General features: G+C 34.3%; 1 protein-coding gene across 2 annotated transcripts in view; it reads left to right on the forward strand.

Annotated features, from left to right (window-relative positions):
* The window catches only part of rhbdf1a (rhomboid 5 homolog 1a (Drosophila)), a 60,196-nt gene extending 42,088 nt beyond the window's left edge, over positions 1-18,108 (forward strand). For both annotated transcript variants that reach the window (XM_030142121.1, XM_030142122.1), the window contains 14 exons: positions 257-463; positions 1,123-1,245; positions 2,276-2,439; positions 4,634-4,885; positions 5,004-5,115; positions 5,218-5,292; positions 6,619-6,780; positions 6,894-6,994; positions 7,086-7,149; positions 11,193-11,287; positions 11,368-11,443; positions 13,996-14,096; positions 15,842-15,995; positions 17,354-18,108. In XM_030142121.1, coding sequence (XP_029997981.1) covers positions 257-463; positions 1,123-1,245; positions 2,276-2,439; positions 4,634-4,885; positions 5,004-5,115; positions 5,218-5,292; positions 6,619-6,780; positions 6,894-6,994; positions 7,086-7,149; positions 11,193-11,287; positions 11,368-11,443; positions 13,996-14,096; positions 15,842-15,995; positions 17,354-17,773 — 2,106 coding nt within the window. In that variant the 3' untranslated portion in view covers positions 17,774-18,108. The remainder of the gene's footprint in view (positions 1-256; positions 464-1,122; positions 1,246-2,275; positions 2,440-4,633; positions 4,886-5,003; positions 5,116-5,217; positions 5,293-6,618; positions 6,781-6,893; positions 6,995-7,085; positions 7,150-11,192; positions 11,288-11,367; positions 11,444-13,995; positions 14,097-15,841; positions 15,996-17,353) is intronic.
* Positions 18,109-18,182: the final 74 nt, after the last annotated feature.

An 18,182-nucleotide genomic window follows, 5' to 3' on the forward strand; every position in this document is an offset into this window, starting at 1 on the left:
AAGATGAAAAAGATTCATTAAAAAATTGAAAGTTTGACCTATTTTTCCCAAAATGTAATGACATCTATTCTAGGTCACTGGCAATCTATAAACCCAATTTAGTATGAATTCAACCAATAGTTTTGCTGCTAGAGTGTTAACAAACCAAACTAAAAATAATACCCCTTGCCTCCCCTTTGGGTGGCTGGGTAGTTATCTGTGGATATAAATCTTATATACCACATGCACCTGATTGATTATTTCCTTTTGTCTCCAGATTGTGGACCCCCTGGCCCGAGGACGAGCTTTCCGAATGGTGGAGGAGGTGGATGGATACAGCGTGCCTCAGACTCCCATCACCCCAGGAGCCGCTTCCCTCTGCTCCTTCACCAGCTCCCGCTCAGGTCTTAACCGGCTGCCCCGTCGACGCAAGAGGGAGTCTGTGGCCAAGATGAGCTTCAGGGCAGCAGCAGCACTGGTCAAAGTAAGACTGAGGGATGGAAGAGGCTGAGAATAAGAACAGAATGTCATGTTTGCTTGTTCCCACTCACTGAATGTAAGGGTTCAAGGGACATAAAACTACTCAAAATGATGCAATATAAGCACAGATGAATGGAATAGTTTTTTTTTTACATGTATCCCATCAACCTATATTGTTTTAAATGTTTAGATATTAAAAATACATGTACAATTTGTAATCAAGAATCAGAATCACTTCTTCATCTATTCTATTATTGCCTTTATTCTTTCTTTTTCTTTCTTCCAATGCCATTGAAATTACAGATAAGAATGTAGTTACACATTTTGACGACACAAATTATAAAATATCCTTTATAATCAGTCTTTTTCATTTATTAGACATTTCATATTCATAAACAGATTTTTTTTACTTTATTATTTTTTTAATTCTTTGTCCCTGATAAACTCAAAAAAAGCAACAAAATCCATAAATATGAACCCAGATTTTTTAAAAATTGGAATAATTGCACCCCCTTTCAACATTAGTGCTGTCTTTTTAGTATATTTTGTGTATTGTCTATTGTCTGTCACCTGTAATTTTTGATTGTATCATTGTGGTTCTTAAAAAAACAAACAAAAAAAGGCTAATCACTGTTTGTAAGGATGTGTATATGTGTTTCTCAGGGACGGTCATTTCGGGAAAGTACTCTAAGACGGGCCCAAAGACGCAGCTTCACACCTGCCAGCTTCATGGAGGAGGATGTGGTCGACTTTCCTGATGAACTGGACACATCCTTCTTTGCCAGAGTAAGTCAGTCTACATTTATTTATGAATACATATCTGATAATATGTGTTCAGGTACACATACCAGAATATTGTCTCTTTGTTAGTCATAAAACACTTACGAGTGCTTTATTCCGTATGATCATATTCTACAACTACTAGACCAGTTTTCCCTCAATAACTTCTTAAATACAACCTGTTGATAATACACTATGGAGAAAAATATTGGGTAACCTCACACTTAAAGCTTGTAGGAATTCCCATACCTGTTGATTTGAAATCACAAAAATGTAAGTTGATGTCAATAATTATCAAATTAAATGTCAAATCCATATATATTTTAAGCTAAAGGGCTGATTTTTTTCTTTCCGAGTTGAAGAATAAAGACAATTACTTATGGTTTAATGATAATAAAAAAAGAAAATCAACATTCAGTAAAATTAATTAAAAACAAACTCTGAGGCATTTTGTAAGTGTTTCAAATGGCAATATGAAAAAAAAACCAAGACAGAAAAGAAATTTAATTTTAAATATGAATATATTTATCACAAAATAGCAAAGTCAAAAATGAAAGACCTGAATACTTTTGTCCATATAGTGGAAGTAAGTAAGTTGTTTTACACATTTTAAGACATTAATATATTTTGCTCAAGTACTATTAGTGTCTAAATGACTACAAACTAAGTCTGTCTAATTCAGAGTTTGTTCTTCATTATTAAAGGTAATGTAATTGAACACTAATAACACAGAACAGACCTTATTCAATCAATAAGGTAACATGACTTTTATTGTAGTGTTGTCATCATGTAAAGTTGGTACTGAGCAAAGCATATTAAGATTAGGGTTCCTGCACTACTTCCTTATACCATATATGGCATTATCAATAAACAGTAAATAGGAGGTAATTGAGAGAGAAAGTGTTAGTTAGTGTCCAAGTAGATGCAGAATAAAATGATAATACCTGCTTTATAATGTCTGTATGTGTGTCTATATAAAGTCTCACCAAATTATTACTTTCATAAAACAGATAATTTTTGCATCTCTCTCCTGTAGGACATTCTCATGCAGGAGGAGCTGTCCACATACGCAGATGAGGTGTTTGAGTCGCCGTCGGAGGCGGCCGTAAAGGAAGCAGAGCCCAGCAACAAGAAGGACGAGACGGAGCTGACAGGCAGCGCTCTGGATAAAACTGAACTGGAGAGAAGTCACCTCATGCTGTGAGTGGAGGGAAAGTGAAATGTAGACACAGTATTAAATACTCAGGCAGCTCATATTAATACTGATGCAAAGTTTAATTATAAACATTAGATTACATTACATTAGATTACATCACATTACGTTACTTTAGGTCAGATTATATTAGATTAGACTAGATTAGATTAGATTAGATTAGATTAGACTTTATTGATCCCACAATGGGGAAATTCAACAGTCAAAGGAGCAACAGAATAAAGTGCACAAAAAAGTGAAAAAAGTGTGCATGCATAAAAATAGTGCAAAAAACAAGATCATAATAAAATTAATAAGAACTATACAGACTATATACACATTTACAAGAGTGGAAATTGCAAAATGTCAGACAGTACAGATGAGACACGTACAGGACTAATGTATATTATTGGAAATTATATGTAATTTACATGAAAATAAATAAATAATTTGCAGAATCATAAAATATGAAATTTAATAATCAAAATCAATATGAATCTGAATCAAGTAATACATCGGCAGCCAGATGAGCAAAATTCGCAGTCATTTAATATTATGTTAAATGCATCCAGTGGGATCAGATCAAGTTTAAGGCAATTTTGCATGTAAAACGAGAAAACAGCTTCATTAAACACATATTTGTTCCAGCTCAGTACAGGTATAAGTATGAAAAAAACGGAAGAGACTATGTGTAGTTTTATGACAGCTGTAGATGTCTATGTAAGATGCAAACAGAAATAAATTATTTACTTAACAGTAAGAATATTTCTTATAGTTGTATGAGCTTAAATCAGGGGGAAAATGCCAAAAAACTAAATAAAAAAATAGTTGAACCTAAAGCTGTTATATAAGGTTATGAAATGGACAGGGAGTAAGGCAGAATCTGATCAGTGAGTGGTAATTGCAGTTGTCAATCACATATTTAACCCCGCCTACATCAGAGCATGTTTTCTCCAGCCTAAATCAGAGGTAAAGAGTAGATGCAGACCATTTCAGACCATTTGTTGAAACATCATTATGGAATTTTTGCCCAGTGATGCTAAAAAATCAAGTCCTGCAGCTTTAAGATGAGCAAGACAGACCTGAAGCTGAGTATACAACAAGGACTGAACCTCAGTGCTTCATAGTAAACAGCATCCAGAGTAGGTAAACACTGAGGACTTCCACATATGTACAGTGATATTCCACAACAAACATAACGATATTGGCAAAGACGGCTCATTTTGGAGTCACAGAATAAGCATGATTTGACTCTGCAGCATGGCGTCAAATAGGGATGTAATGATTACCGGTATAATGATAAACTGTGGTAAAATTGCAGACGGTTAGTATTACCATTTAAATTCTAATTATCATGATAACCGTGTTTGATTACCGCACTTTTAGGGGAAAAAAACCCTATGTAAAGATCTGCTTTTATGTCAAATATTTGAGTATAGTTTTAATTGATTTCAATTTTAATTGTATATACCTAATATTTGGAACCAATATTCACTTTTAAAGTCTTTGAAAAGGTTCATTAAGCATCTTTGTGTTATTTATGCAATGAATTATACAAACTTTTCAAATTGGATTTTATAAATTTTGTGTGTTTTTTGTCCTTTTATGTTGATATAGTAGGTTAAAGTGAAAAAATAATAGGCAGTTGATATAAATGAAGCTGTGCTAAAAAAAAAAAAAAAGATACCAAACATGGGTATATTAAACATTTGTTTATATAGTATATAAAGGCAAAATTAAAAGTACTGAAAAACGGGCAAAATAGGCTCAGACCACTAAGGGTTAATATTTGAATGTTTCTGCCAACGGAAGGTACATTGTGCCTGTTATTTTATGTTATTTTATTTTATTTTATTTATTTTTCAAAGTACAACTTTGTTAAATTATTTCAGTGTGTGTATTAGTACTTTTTGAACATTTTGAGCCCAATTTCAACAATACCGCGATAATAATGATAACCGTGATAATTTTGGTCACAATAACCTTGATATGAAATTTTCGCATCGTTACATCCCTAGTGTCAAAATAAAGCAGTGTCAACATACACTTCCCAAATGAGGCAATGAAAAGAACTATATACAAAAGGATGAACCAGTCTCACAAAAATATCACCTTTATTGCTCTCTCTAGGTACACATAAAATGAGTCAACAAAAGATAAACACCTTCATCATTAATTCATCTTCTCTGTTAACACCGGCAGGCCTCTGGAGCGAGGGTGGAGAAAAGCCAAAGAAGGAACCCCAGGGCCTCCGAAGGTGCCCTTACGGCAGGAGGTGGTGAGTGTTAATGGACAGCGTCGGGGGCAGAGGATCGTTGTACCTGTCAAGAAGCTTTTTGCCCGAGAGAAGAGGCCTTATGGGCTGGGCATGGTGGGAAAACTCACCAACCGCACCTACCGCAAGCGCATTGACAGCTACGTCAAGAGGCAAATCGAGGACATGGATGACCATAGGTACCGCTGTGCGCTTTACTCACAAATAAGCACTTTGTCTTTTGCATCAGTCAGTGGATGATACTGAAGGATGAGGAGCGCTGCTGTTCTTGTATTAACATATACTCTTGTGTTTTAGGCCTTTTTTTACATACTGGATCACCTCTGTCCATTTACTCATCACTATTTTGGCTGTATGCATCTATGGTTTTGCACCAGTGGGTTTCTCCCAGCATGAGACTGTTGATTCTGTAAGTTATGAGCATCTTCAGTTATAATTTCATCTGAAGAGAATGAGTTTATGTTTGGTTATACTCTGCTCTGACTGTTCCTTTGGTGTCGTCTCTATTTAGGTTTTAAGAAACAAAGGTGTGTATGAAAATGTCAAGTTTGTGCAGCAGGAGAACTTTTGGATTGGGCCGAGTTCGGTGAGGGCATTTCTTTTATTTTCCTTCAATATTAATGGGGTATTGTTTTTGGTTCGGTTTGTTTGTTTTTTAAAATTCTAGCAACAAAACTATTGGTTGAATTCATACCAAATTGGGTTTATAGATTGCCAGTGACCCAGAAAAGATGTGGTTACATTTTGGGAAAAGTAGGTCAAAGTTAAAATTTTTAATGTAGGTCAAAGTTAACATTTTTAATGAATTTTTTAAATCTTTTTTTTTTTTCCCATTTACTTATAATGGGTGAAATTTTACATGTCTGTAGCAGCAAAACTACTGGTTGAATTCATACCAAATTGGGTTTATAGATTGTCAATGACTCAGAATAGATGTGGTTACATTTTGGGAAAAGTAGGTCAAAGTTAAAATTTTTAATGAATTTTTTAAATCTTTTTTTTTTCCCATTTACTTATAATGGGCAAAATTAAAATGTCTGTAGCAGCAAAATTATTGGTTAAATTCATACCAAATTGGGTTTATAGATTCCCAGTGACCCAGAATAGATGTCATCACATTTTGGGAAAAGTAGGTCAAAGTTAAAATTTTAATGAATTTTTTTAATCTTTTTTTTTTTCCCCCATTGACTTATAATAGGCGAAATTTTACATGTCTGTAGCAGCAAAACAATTGGTTGAATTCATACCAAATTGGGTTTATAGATTGCCAATCACCCGGAATAGATGTGGTTACATTTTGGGAAAAGTAGGTCAAAGTTCAATTTTTTTATGGATTGTTTAAATCTTTTTCCTCCCATTTACTTATAATGGGCGAAATTTCACATGTCTATAAAAATGTTAATTTTGTGTCAATTTACTTCAAACTTGGCACATATGTAGAGGCAATTGATATGCTGACATCAGCACACGTATAGACAAGGTGAAATCAGCTGGATCGATGCCAAAATAAGCTACAATATGTGCAAGTGGCAGGGTTTGTTGTGCCTGGAACCACTTGTTTTTATTATGTTTTCTATCTCATAGGTTAGTCTAGCTTTTTTTTTTTTTTTTTTTTTTTTTTTTTAAATTAGTGATAGTTAACAAGACAATGTGGACAGAAAAACAACAACAATACATAAACAAAGAGAAACTCAAACAAATAAACCAAAACCAACAACAATGACAGAGTATTGACAAACAACAACGTCATATTACAATGAAAAAGATCAGAAATGTAAATAGCAACTAAACCATATAGCTTGGTTAGTCTAGCTTTTCATTCGATGCTATTAGGGTTTATAGACCAAGTAGAACATCTGAGTGCCTGTTAAAAATGTCATATTTTCTATACACATTTCTCTGTCCTTCATAGGAAGCTCTAATCCACTTGGGGGCCAAATACTCTCCATGCATGCGTCAGGACAAGCAGGTGCATGATCTTATCAGGGTAAAGAGAGCTATCGAACGCGACTCTGCCTGCTGTGTGCGTAATGATCGCTCAGGCTGTGTCCAAACCTCAGAGGAAGAGTGCTCGGTGTGTATATCCCCAAACTAAGCCCCTCATGTTGGTGTTTTTTAACCTTTCTAATACAGTTGCAGATTAAATATGTGGACACTTCTAATCGCCTCTTGTACTTTTGTGTGTAGAGTACTCTAGCTGTGTGGGTAAAGTGGCCGAGGCATTCCAGCACTCCACAGTTAAACGGTAAAGACAGACAGTACGGCTCGGTGTGTCATCAGGATCCCAGGTAAAGTACCCTTAGGAGATCCCACTACGGATCTCTTATGTGGAGAATATCATTGATGTGTCAGATTTATAAGGATTTTCTCTGCTTGCAGAATTTGTCTAGAGCCCGCCTCAGTATCACCTCATGAATGGCCTGATGACATCACCAAATGGCCAGTGAGTGCAGTGTGTCTAAGTGCAGCCACTACCACATGTTTTGTGTAGAAAAGTAGTTATTAAAAGTATTGTATAAATCCATCATAACAGGTAATGTGCTGTGACTTAAATGATCATGAGTCATTAGTCGCTTTTCCATTGATCCACAAACTGCGCGAATATAACTAGTGCATAAAAATTTACCTAATGGAAAACCGACAATTTCGCCAAAACTCTAATTTTTTCCGACTAAATTTTTTTCCTGGGTTTTTCTCCCACTAACTTTTTTCTTGCTTTTTTTCCTGTTTTTTTCCCTCTAAATTTTTTTCCTCTTTTTTCCATTAAATTGTTTTCCTAGTTTTTTTTCCCCCACTAAGTCTTTTTTTTAATAGTTTTTGTTTTTTGCACTGCCAATTTGCTGGGAGTCCCACAAAATTTTTTTCCTGGGATAATTATTTTTCCCCACTAAATTTTTTTCTTGTTTTTTTTTCTCACTAATTTTTTTCCTGTTTTTTTCCCACTAAACTTTTTCAAGGTTTTTTTTTGTCCCCTCACTAAATTTTTTCCAGTTTTTTTTTTGCCCACTACTTTTTTTTCGTGTTTTTTTTCCCCACTAAATTTTTTTCCTGGGTTTTTTTCCCCACTAAATTTTTTCCTGTTTTTTTTTCCCCACGGCATTTTTTCTTGTTTTTTCCCCATTGCATTTTTTTCCTGCTTTTTTTTCCACTAAATAGTTTTCAGAGTTTTTTTTCCTCACTAAGTCTTTTTTATGTTTTTTGTTTTTCACATTGCCAATTTGCACATACATTTCCTTGCACTTAGAGTGCCGTGGGGGGGTGAATTAGTGGAAACGATCATTCAGAAATAACAGTTGACCCTCAGATTGTGCAAATATAACTTGTGCATAAAAATTTACCTAATGGAAAACCAACAATTTCACCAAAACTCTGGTTTTTTGAATAAAAGTTTTTGCGCTGGAAAGAGGTGGTTTTTTGGGCATAGTGCAATTGGTATATCACACAAAACTGCAACAGAAAGACCTTTATCTGTAACTGGTCATATGAACAAAAAAGACCAATGTTGACGGACGTTACAACAAGCACATAAGAAGAGTTTTAAAAGAAACATGGTGCGGTATGTGTGGACACACCAGGAATCATTTTTTAATTTAGTACAGGATAGAGGGGTAATATATAATAGTCATGAATATATCTGTAAATCAACACAATATGTTTATGGAATGACTTTTCATGTCATCTCGTGGTAAATAAACAAATCATCGCATTCGTGATTTAATGGAAAAACCGACATTATGCACTTCTGTTTTTTCAACATTTAGTAAATACTGGTAAATATTTATAAATATATGTCCAATGGAAAAGCGACTACTTATTAAAATTGTATTTGAAGGGAAATTTTGTATGTGGCCATTTAAAGAAAGTTCGGAGTCAGTCTAACTTAACATTCAGTTTCATTTAGTTTACTCTCATTTACTCTAACTGTTAAAAATACAAAAACAAATACAGAAAAATATATCAATTTTATACTATATTGTTACATTTTTATGATAATAAAAGTAGTTTTTATAGCATCACAATATACAAACATTTTTTTTATCAAGTGCGGAGAAATGTCATTACTTATTAGATTAAGGCTTATTATTAGAATAGAATAGAATAGAATAGAATAGAATAGAATAGAATAGAATAGAATAGAATAGAATAGAATAGAACATTATTGTCAGTCACAATAAAAAGCAAGAATAAAAATTAAAAAAATACAGTGCAAATCCATTAAAGGTTAGTACAATCCAATCAAAAATAGTCAGATTAAATACAATGCTAATCCAGTATACTTAAAATAGACAAAACAACAATAAAGACTATGTATAAAAATGTACAATGATGTGAAGTGCATGAAGAAGTCTGATGGTGGAGGCTCCACACTGTTTACTGCTTTTACCATCATTTACTTCCTTACAGACAGAATAGTAAACCAGAAAATAACCTCCTTTTCAGTTTCAACCAGCTCATACAGTACAAAAATGATCTTGTATCTGCAGGTCTCTGACTGATGGTTATGTTCATTAGAGTTCATTCAATAATGATTTTTAAAGGTCAATATTGTTACTGTGTGGGAAACAGAAAAAAAGTAATAGATGAATCAGCAGATATGATTTCCCTTTTCCTGTTCCTGAAAAACCCTCGTGACTTCATTAGAAACTTGATGAACTGAATCTGAACTTGAACTAAACTGAGCATGAAAAAATCTACTTGAAATGAACTTCAGAAATAAAATGTGATAAATCTAATATGTAAGATGAATTGGAAAATAAATTATATACATATGGGTTGGTAATGTTTTCAAGGTATATCATTAAATATATATACAGGGGATTTCTGTTTTTTTTCCCCACTAAATTATTTCTCTGTTTTTCCCCCCACTAAATTGTTTTCCTGGGTTTTTATTTTCCAGACTAAATTTTTTTCCTGTTTTTTCCCCACTAATGTTTTTTTTCAAGTTTTTTCTCACAAATTTTTTTCCTGGGTTTTTAGTTTTCCCCACAAATCTTTTGTCCTAGGTTTTTTTTTCCCACTAAATTTTTTCCTGTTTTTTTTTTCCACGAAAATTTTTTCCTGTTTTTTTTCCCCCACTAAATGTTTTTCCTGGGGTTTTTTCCCACTAAAATTTTTCCTGGGTTTTTTCCCCACTACATTTTTTCCTGTTTTTTTCCCTCTAATTTTTTTTCCTGTTTTTCCCCACTAAATTTTTTTCCTGTTTTTTTTTCTCCACTAAATTGTTTACCTAGTTTTTTACCCCACTGAGTCTTTTTTTAATGTTTTTGTTTTTCCCATCGCCGGTTTCCACATACATTTCCTTGCACCTAGAGTTTGGATTTGTGTGCTGTGAATGCTTTTTGCTTTTAGTTAAATCACTTATTTTCCTTTTTGCATGTAGTGCAATGATCACGGTGTGGGGTGCGGGGCCACTGCACCTGTATGTAGATTTTTGTATTAGATAAATCTCAGAGTGTACACTGGTGAATTAGGGGGAACCATCATTCAGAAATACCAGTCCTTCACTCAGACACATGGGTTGCATGGCTAAAAGTAGACCACATTTTGGCAGTTTTTTCACGTAGTCCACTATCTGACCCATTTCAGCAAAAACTGCATTGCAAAGAAATCCAGATACTACCAATGTTAAAATACTTCCTTAAATACTCCTGCATAAAAAATGAAGAAAAATGAATTGAAACAAACAAGAGATATTCAGTTTTGGAAATAATCCACCATAAAAATAATTATAACAATAATAAAAAATCATATCCTGTATACTTTAACAACATCAACTGGAAAATAAATAACAAAATTGCTGGTTACCTAATGTTTTCAATATTCATGATAAAGTGCAATTGCATATCTGCATAGGCTTATGCACATGTTATATAATTTTTTTTTTTATAAATCCTGCATTGCAATCTGAAAAATGAACATGATCCAATGAGTTTTGAGGTAGAACTGGTAGATCAGAGATAAACATTTCTTTTGAGTAAAGCCCCTTGTCTCTATAATTCATAGAATTTCATATTTTTACCCAATACTATATCTTAACCTAAGGTGAACTTGCATTTTGACTAAAATTCTCCTGATGTTTTATCCAAATTGAAATAAAGTTTTGCTTTTTATTGTGGGAGTATTTTCCTTGTAGACAGTGTTATTTGTCTAAATGATCACGACATTTATTTGTACTAACCCCCATGGATAATAATTATTTCTTGCACTTCAAAAATTCTATGCATAATCAAATATTTTAATGTGCGCTGTTTTTATATTTATTTTTATTTTATTGTATTTCTAATCAAATCTTAATGTATTTTAATATTGTATTTTTTTCAATCAATGTGAAGCACTTTGGGCTACAATTTCTGTATGAAAGGTGCTATACAAATAAAGTTTATTATTATTATTATTATTATTATTATTATTAATAACACTTGAGGTGATACATTAAATGTGGGCATATTTTTCTTCTGACTGTTGTTGACCTGCTGTCATTTTCAGATTTGTACCAGGTACAACACAGGGAACCACACCAACCTGCCTCATATAGACTGTACCATCACAGGCCGACCTTGCTGCATTGGAACCAAAGGGAGGTGAGTGAACCGGTGAAAAACATTTATTCTGACACATTTTCAATGAACACTTTACTAATATGCTACTTTGATCCTCTAAGGTGTGAAATCACATCCCGAGAATATTGTGACTTCATGAAGGGCTACTTTCATGAGGAAGCTACTCTCTGCTCTCAAGTAAGAAACATGACAATATTTTGTTTAGAAAAGACAAGAGATCATGTTAATGATGAAAATGTAAAGTTGTTCTTCAAGAATATGGAGGGAACATTGCTGGAAAAGTATAATTAGATTTTTGTATCTCCTAAAATTACAGCTAAATAAATATCCAGAGTTCAACCTTGTTGGAGGTAATATGGAGATGTCAATGTAAATCATGTACATGTCTTTTGGTTATGTCCTAAACTTGCATCATTTTGAATAGAATAGATGGAGAGAAATTTGTTTCTTTATTCATCAATTAAAAAGAATAGATTTGCAACCAAAAAAGAGACTTTAGAGCAAAAGACAGTAAGTGGCAATCAAAAAAAAGCCAGGTCAAACCCACCAATAGAAACTCTTCTCTCATCCATCAGCGTAGGCCGCGCCCATTAAGTGCAGTTAAATTTGCAAGCAAAACTTTTGAAGTTGCTAACAAAGAGGAGTGATTTTCAATCAAAACTTTTGAAGTCTCAAGCAAAAGTTGTTAACTCACAAGCAATGAGGACTGATTTATAAGCAAAATTATCTTTTTTTTTTATTGCCACTTACTGTCTTTTGCTCTCAAATCTCTATTTTGGTTGCAAATCTATTCTTTTTAATTGCAAATCCATTCTTTTTGATTAATGAATAAAGAAACAAATTTCTCTCCGTAAGAATAGAATAGAATAGAGTACAATACAATACAATACAATAGATCTTTATTGTCACTGTCACAGGAACAATGAAAATCAGTTCAGCAGCTCACTTCAATTTAGCAGTAAAACACTTAGTGCAAAAGGGACTGTGTAAGAAAATAAAATAAAATATTAATACACATGTGCTACTAAAGTAATGCTAGAACTCCTGAAATGAACAAAATGTACAGAAAGAATATACAAAAGCTAACTCTATACTACAGATGAGAGATATGTACAACAAGTAAGATATATACAGGTAGAAGTAAGGTTTTGGGATCATGTATATTCAACAATTGTTAAGATACTGGGTTTTCCAATCCCTAAAACATGTTTGGTGATGTATTTCAGATATATTATTGGTAATAATGTAATAAAAAATGATAGATATTTGTTTAAAATACTATTAGCAGCCTGTAAAAAGGCTATTACCAAAAAATGGTGCAGATTAGAACCACCTACAACTAATGACTGGTTACAAATTGTGAATGGAATATTTGAGATGGAGATTCTGACCCATAGATTGAGGACTCAAGAAGAACAGTGTCATGATAAATGGGAGAAATGGACAATTTTCATTTCAAGGTCACATTTATAAAACCAATTGTTAGTGACAAAGGTTTTTTTTTTTTTTTTTTATTGTCAGTGTGTCCCAAATTTCCCTTATGTTTGTACTGTACGGAATTCAAATAATTAAAAAGAAAGTAACAAAAAAAAAGAAAAAAAAAAAAAAAGAAAATGGAAAGTTGTGTCTCTAATGTTTATTTTATTTATTTATTTATTTATTTATTTGCACAAATAAAACAGCAAAAGAAAAAACACAGCAACATTCAAACAAGTAACAAAATTGTGCAGCCAATAGAGGCTTATATGAACACCTCCCCAAAATGAACAATACGTAAGAAAAAAGAAAAAAAGAATTAAAAATACAATACAACTGAATTAATAAACTAAAATAAAAACAATAAAAATGTAAATCACATTACAAATCATCAAATACAAATTAAATGCTATATAGCCCTACATTTTTTCATGAATTAAAGTCCTTTTCAAATGTTTCTTAAACAATGACAAAGTAGATGTTGATTGAAGTTCTGGTCGTAGATTATTCCACAGATTTGGCCCACGATATTTAAGAGAATATTGACTGACAGAAGTCCGGCAGTATGGAAGATAAAATTTGCTTGAATATCGTGTCGCATAGTTGTGAATAACAGAAGACAACAGTAAAAAATTCTGAAAAACTTTGGGAAGAATATGAGTTAAGTGAACATATTTGTACATGAAGACACAGGTCTGGTAAACGTTCACATCAAAAACTGAGAGAAGTTTGAATTTTTTGAAAAGAGGAGCAGATGAATCGAGTCTCTTAGAAAAGCTGATCATTCTTAAAAATTTCTTTTGAATTACGAGAATCTTATTGAGATACGTGGAACAGGTTGCCGCCCAAACAGTATTGCAATAAATAAGTAAGGATAGTAAGGATAAATTAAGCAACAATAAAAAGTCAAGAAACAGGAATGATTTATCAATGAACGGACTCTGTTCAAAATGCCAATTGACTTCATGATTTTTTTACAGACAAGATCAATATGGGATTTCCAACTCAATTTTTCATCTACAATAACACCCAAAAATTTTATGTAAGAAACCTGGGTTATTTCAAGGTTATCTATAAATATTTTGTTGTTTTCCTTGTTATACTTCTTATTTTTGCCATGACAACAACACTGATAGATTTTGTTTGTGATTTTTGCTTTATAATATTGTATGAGTGATATTTTCCTGTTGGTGCCCTGTAGACTCTTTAATGTAACTGATAGTGAGCATTAAGCAGTATTATTCTTTCCACAGGTGCATTGCATGGATGATGTATGCGGACTGCTTCCTTTCCTCAACCCTGAGATCCCAGATCAATTTTACAGACTCTGGCTCTCACTTTTCCTTCATGCTGGGTAAGTTGGGAGCTTTCCATATTTTTGTTAATTTTATAAATAATAAGCAGCCAGGGTGTGAATCATTTCATGCAGTATATATATATATATATATATATATATATATATATATATATATATATATATATATATATATATATTATTTTGTTGTCTTGAATTTGTTTTTACAGTTTTAGATTCCTCAAAGGGAAATACTACATTCATGAACTACTTTCCACCAAAATACTTCAAGTAAAAAAGCAAATATTGGTCCCCAGAAGACTTAATTTAGCAGAAGAGGGCTTGTTTTTTTCACCAAACACAAGATCTGTTGTTTTTGTCGACTGTTGCGGCAGTCCTAAAAATCTAAAAGACAAGGTCAGTGCGCTCAAGGATACTGCTGGCAGTGTACAGTGTTGGCAAACAGGATTATTAAATGATCAGAATCACAGTCAGATTTATTAGCTGGATATTGTTACACAAAGTAAGAAAATCCCTCCATATTTTAGCGGCAACAACAAAAGATCTACAGATTTTTTTGGAAGTTATACAAAGATGAACGATTGCTGTACGTCACAGATACGTTAAATATTTGTTGATGAACACGTTTGTCACTCTCATATGCTCTGTGTAAGACTGGCAGACTCGCTTTTGTGCACTTTAGATCCGTCAGTCAGTCAGCACAAAGAGCTGACCTTACAGTTAAGAAGAGCAGTGCTTCATCTTCCTTCTGTCTGTTATCTGTCTCGTGGGTAATTAAACAAAGTGCCCTCACTGCGTGAACTCATTAAGCTTCAATGAGATAGAGAGTGATTTTGTTGATGGGTAAAGTCCTCCCCAGTTGGCTGAGGGGTTTGCCCCTCTTACACAGAGGGATTATCTTTCCAACACGTGAAGGTTTTTACCCAGGTAGACACACACACACACACACACACACACAAACGCCCTATTACACATCAAGGTTATTATCGTTAGCGAAAACTAACGAAATGACGAAAACTAGAATTGAAAAAATATTTTTGTTAACTGAAATAAATTAAAATTATAATTAAAAGAAAAAATGATAACTAACTGAAACTGTATTGTGTGCTTACAAAACTAACTAAAACGGATAAAAATTATGGATAAAATTCCTTTTGTTTTCGTCTTTGTCGATGTCGGATTGATACGAAATCGATTTATTTTGCTCAAGCAATTTTAGCTGCTGGCACCATACGACACTTGACGGTCCGTCACTTGTGGTTTACAGTTCTCTTCTTGTTCCCACTCTACCTGGAAACATGGAGACTGAAGTTGGGAGAAAGCTGCAGAGTCCTGTCTGGGATTTATTTGAATATGACGGAGAAGAAGAGAAAAGATATGACAAAATGTAAAACTAAACTAAAACTAAGTATTTAGAAAAAAATGAAAAGTAATAAAAACTAGCAAACCTGCTCTAAAAACGAATTAAAACGAACTGAATTAGAGCAAAACAAGTCAAAACTAAATAAAACTAAACTATAATGAAAAATCCAAAACTATTAGAACCTTTCAAAAAATGTTTAGGAAAGAATGCTTCTCGGACCAAAAAAGAGTTCGTTTGAGGTGCTCTTTGGAAAAAGGGATTCAAAAAGTATTTATCACACTGGAAGAAAAATTCCAAGGCACTCTCCTTAAACATTAAAATGCCTTTATTATCATGGCATGGTCATATCTAGACCTAAAACTAAAACTATTACAACCTTGTTACACATACATGAACAGTGTGTCCGTGTCTGCCCTCCCAGAATCCTTCACTGCCTGGTGTCGGTGGCGTTCCAGATGACCATCCTGAGGGACCTGGAGAAGCTGGCAGGGTGGCTACGAATTTCAATCATTTACATCCTCAGTGGCATCACTGGCAACTTGGCCTCAGCCATATTCCTGCCCTACAGAGCAGAGGTGATCACCACTTAAACACATCATGTCACAGTACCGGCTATTTAAAGGGGTCTTATTTTGCTAAACCTACTTTTATTAGTCTTTAGTTCATTTATTTGTGTATTTGGGGAGTCTAATAGTTAAAAAAGTTTGAATTTGAACCCTCCAGGTGCTGCAAAGCTATCTTGATATTGAATTTTGCAAAAATTGAGTGGATTTCTACAACCTGTTTTTAATTCCTGCTTAATTTGTTGCGTCTATAACTAGTTACATCATGACATTTGCACATATAAGGTCAAGACTTCCTATGAGCATTTCTCTGAGTACGCCATAACTCACATGTGTTAAACATGTGGCCCAGGGGCCAAATCCAGCCCGCCAAAGGGTCCAATCTGGCCCGCGGGATGAATTTCTGAAATACAAAAATTTACTTCAGGTTCCACGTACAGACATGTACAGTCCAACTGGATTTGAAGTGGTTCAGACCAGTAAAATATTATCATAATAACCTATATAATAATGACAACCCCAAATTTTCTTTGTTTTTTGGTGTAAAAAAGTTAAATTACATGAAAATGTTTTCATTACCAAACTATACGTTTACAAAAAATGTGAATAACCTGAACAAATATGAACAAATGGAAATGTCTTAAGAAAAGTAAACGCAATTTTACCAATATTCTGCCTATTACTAAATGTTTTGTGCGATTGTAATGCACATGTGTAAATGATAAACTGATAAACCGAGGTATAGTATTGTTAAAATTGCATTTGTTTTTCTAAAGTCAATTCAAGTTCATGTCATTCAGATTTTTAAGGAAACTTTGTTGATGTAAACCTGATCATAATATAATCTTACTTTTTTCACTGTTATTATTTTACTGGTCCGGCCCACTTAGGATTAAATTGGGCTGAATGTGGCCCCTGAACTAAAATGAGTTCGACACCCCTGCCATAACTGTTCGTCAGCAGCAGTGGTTGTAGTAAGAACTGAAAATATGTCCAAACTTCAAGCCGATTACCTAAAATGTTCAGTTGTTGGTTGAATGGGACAGAGCAGCACAAGGGGGCGGGACGTGAAGTGGCTCATTTGCATTTAAAGGGTCAGCGCTCAAAATGACCTTTCTGGTGTCATTACTCAGAAATAGGGTTGAAGATGGACCTGTGGAGTTGAATTAATGAAGAATTCAGACCCAAGCATAGCATTTACAGTTTATGGAGACCACAGGGAAGTGTTTTAAAATGCATTATTCCATTAAAAAAAGCAAAATATCCCTCCTTTAAGGCATGTTTACTTATATTAACGAGAACCCAATATAATGAAAAAGGTCATGATATAGCTCAGTGTTTTCTCAGACTGCTTTTTTGCTTCTGCTCAGGTGGGTCCAGCTGGCTCTCAGTTCGGGATCCTGGCCTGCCTGTTTGTGGAGTTATTCCAGAGCTGGCAGATCCTGGCCCAGCCCTGGAGGGCCTTCACAAAGCTCCTGTGTGTGGTACTCTTCCTCTTTGCCTTTGGGTTACTGCCCTGGATCGACAATTTCGCCCACATCTGCGGCTTCATCTCCGGCTTCTTCCTGTCCTTCGCCTTCTTACCGTACATCAGCTTCGGCCGTATGGACCTGTATCGAAAGCGCTGTCAGATCATTGTGTTCTTGCTGGTGTTCGTCGGGCTCTTTTCAGGCCTCGTGGTGCTCTTCTATGTCTACCCAATCAAGTGTGAATGGTGTGAGTTGCTCACGTGCATCCCCTTCACGGACAAATTCTGCGAGAAATACGACCTCAATGCTCACCTCCATTGAAGTGAGCGTTAAAGAAAGGCATCAGGTCAAAGACGTGGGCTGACAGACGGTATCAGCATCAGTCTGTGGCTCCACTCTGCCCCTGTGTGGCCGGGGGGACGTCCCCTTCTCTGTGAACTATGACAATATGCTTGTGTTTTTTTTTTTTACTCTGTCAGTATAAATACGTATGTCACGCATCAGAAGGACTTCCTTGAATCACCTCCCTGTCACTCCTTCACTGTCCAGTGAAAACAAAGGTTTTACACTCACCAGAGCTCCTGCCCTTTACATGTAGGAAACAGAAAAGCCAGCGCTGGTACAGAAAGAACAATATGTTTGGTTTTTTTTACATTCACAATCCAAGATGTAGGTTTTATTATTATTCAGGCAACCTCATACAAACGCAGGGACAAAAATCAACTATTAA

Source organism: Sphaeramia orbicularis, chromosome 8 (assembly GCF_902148855.1).
Source record: "Sphaeramia orbicularis chromosome 8, fSphaOr1.1, whole genome shotgun sequence".
NCBI classification, from domain to species: Eukaryota; Metazoa; Chordata; class Actinopteri; order Kurtiformes; family Apogonidae; genus Sphaeramia; species Sphaeramia orbicularis.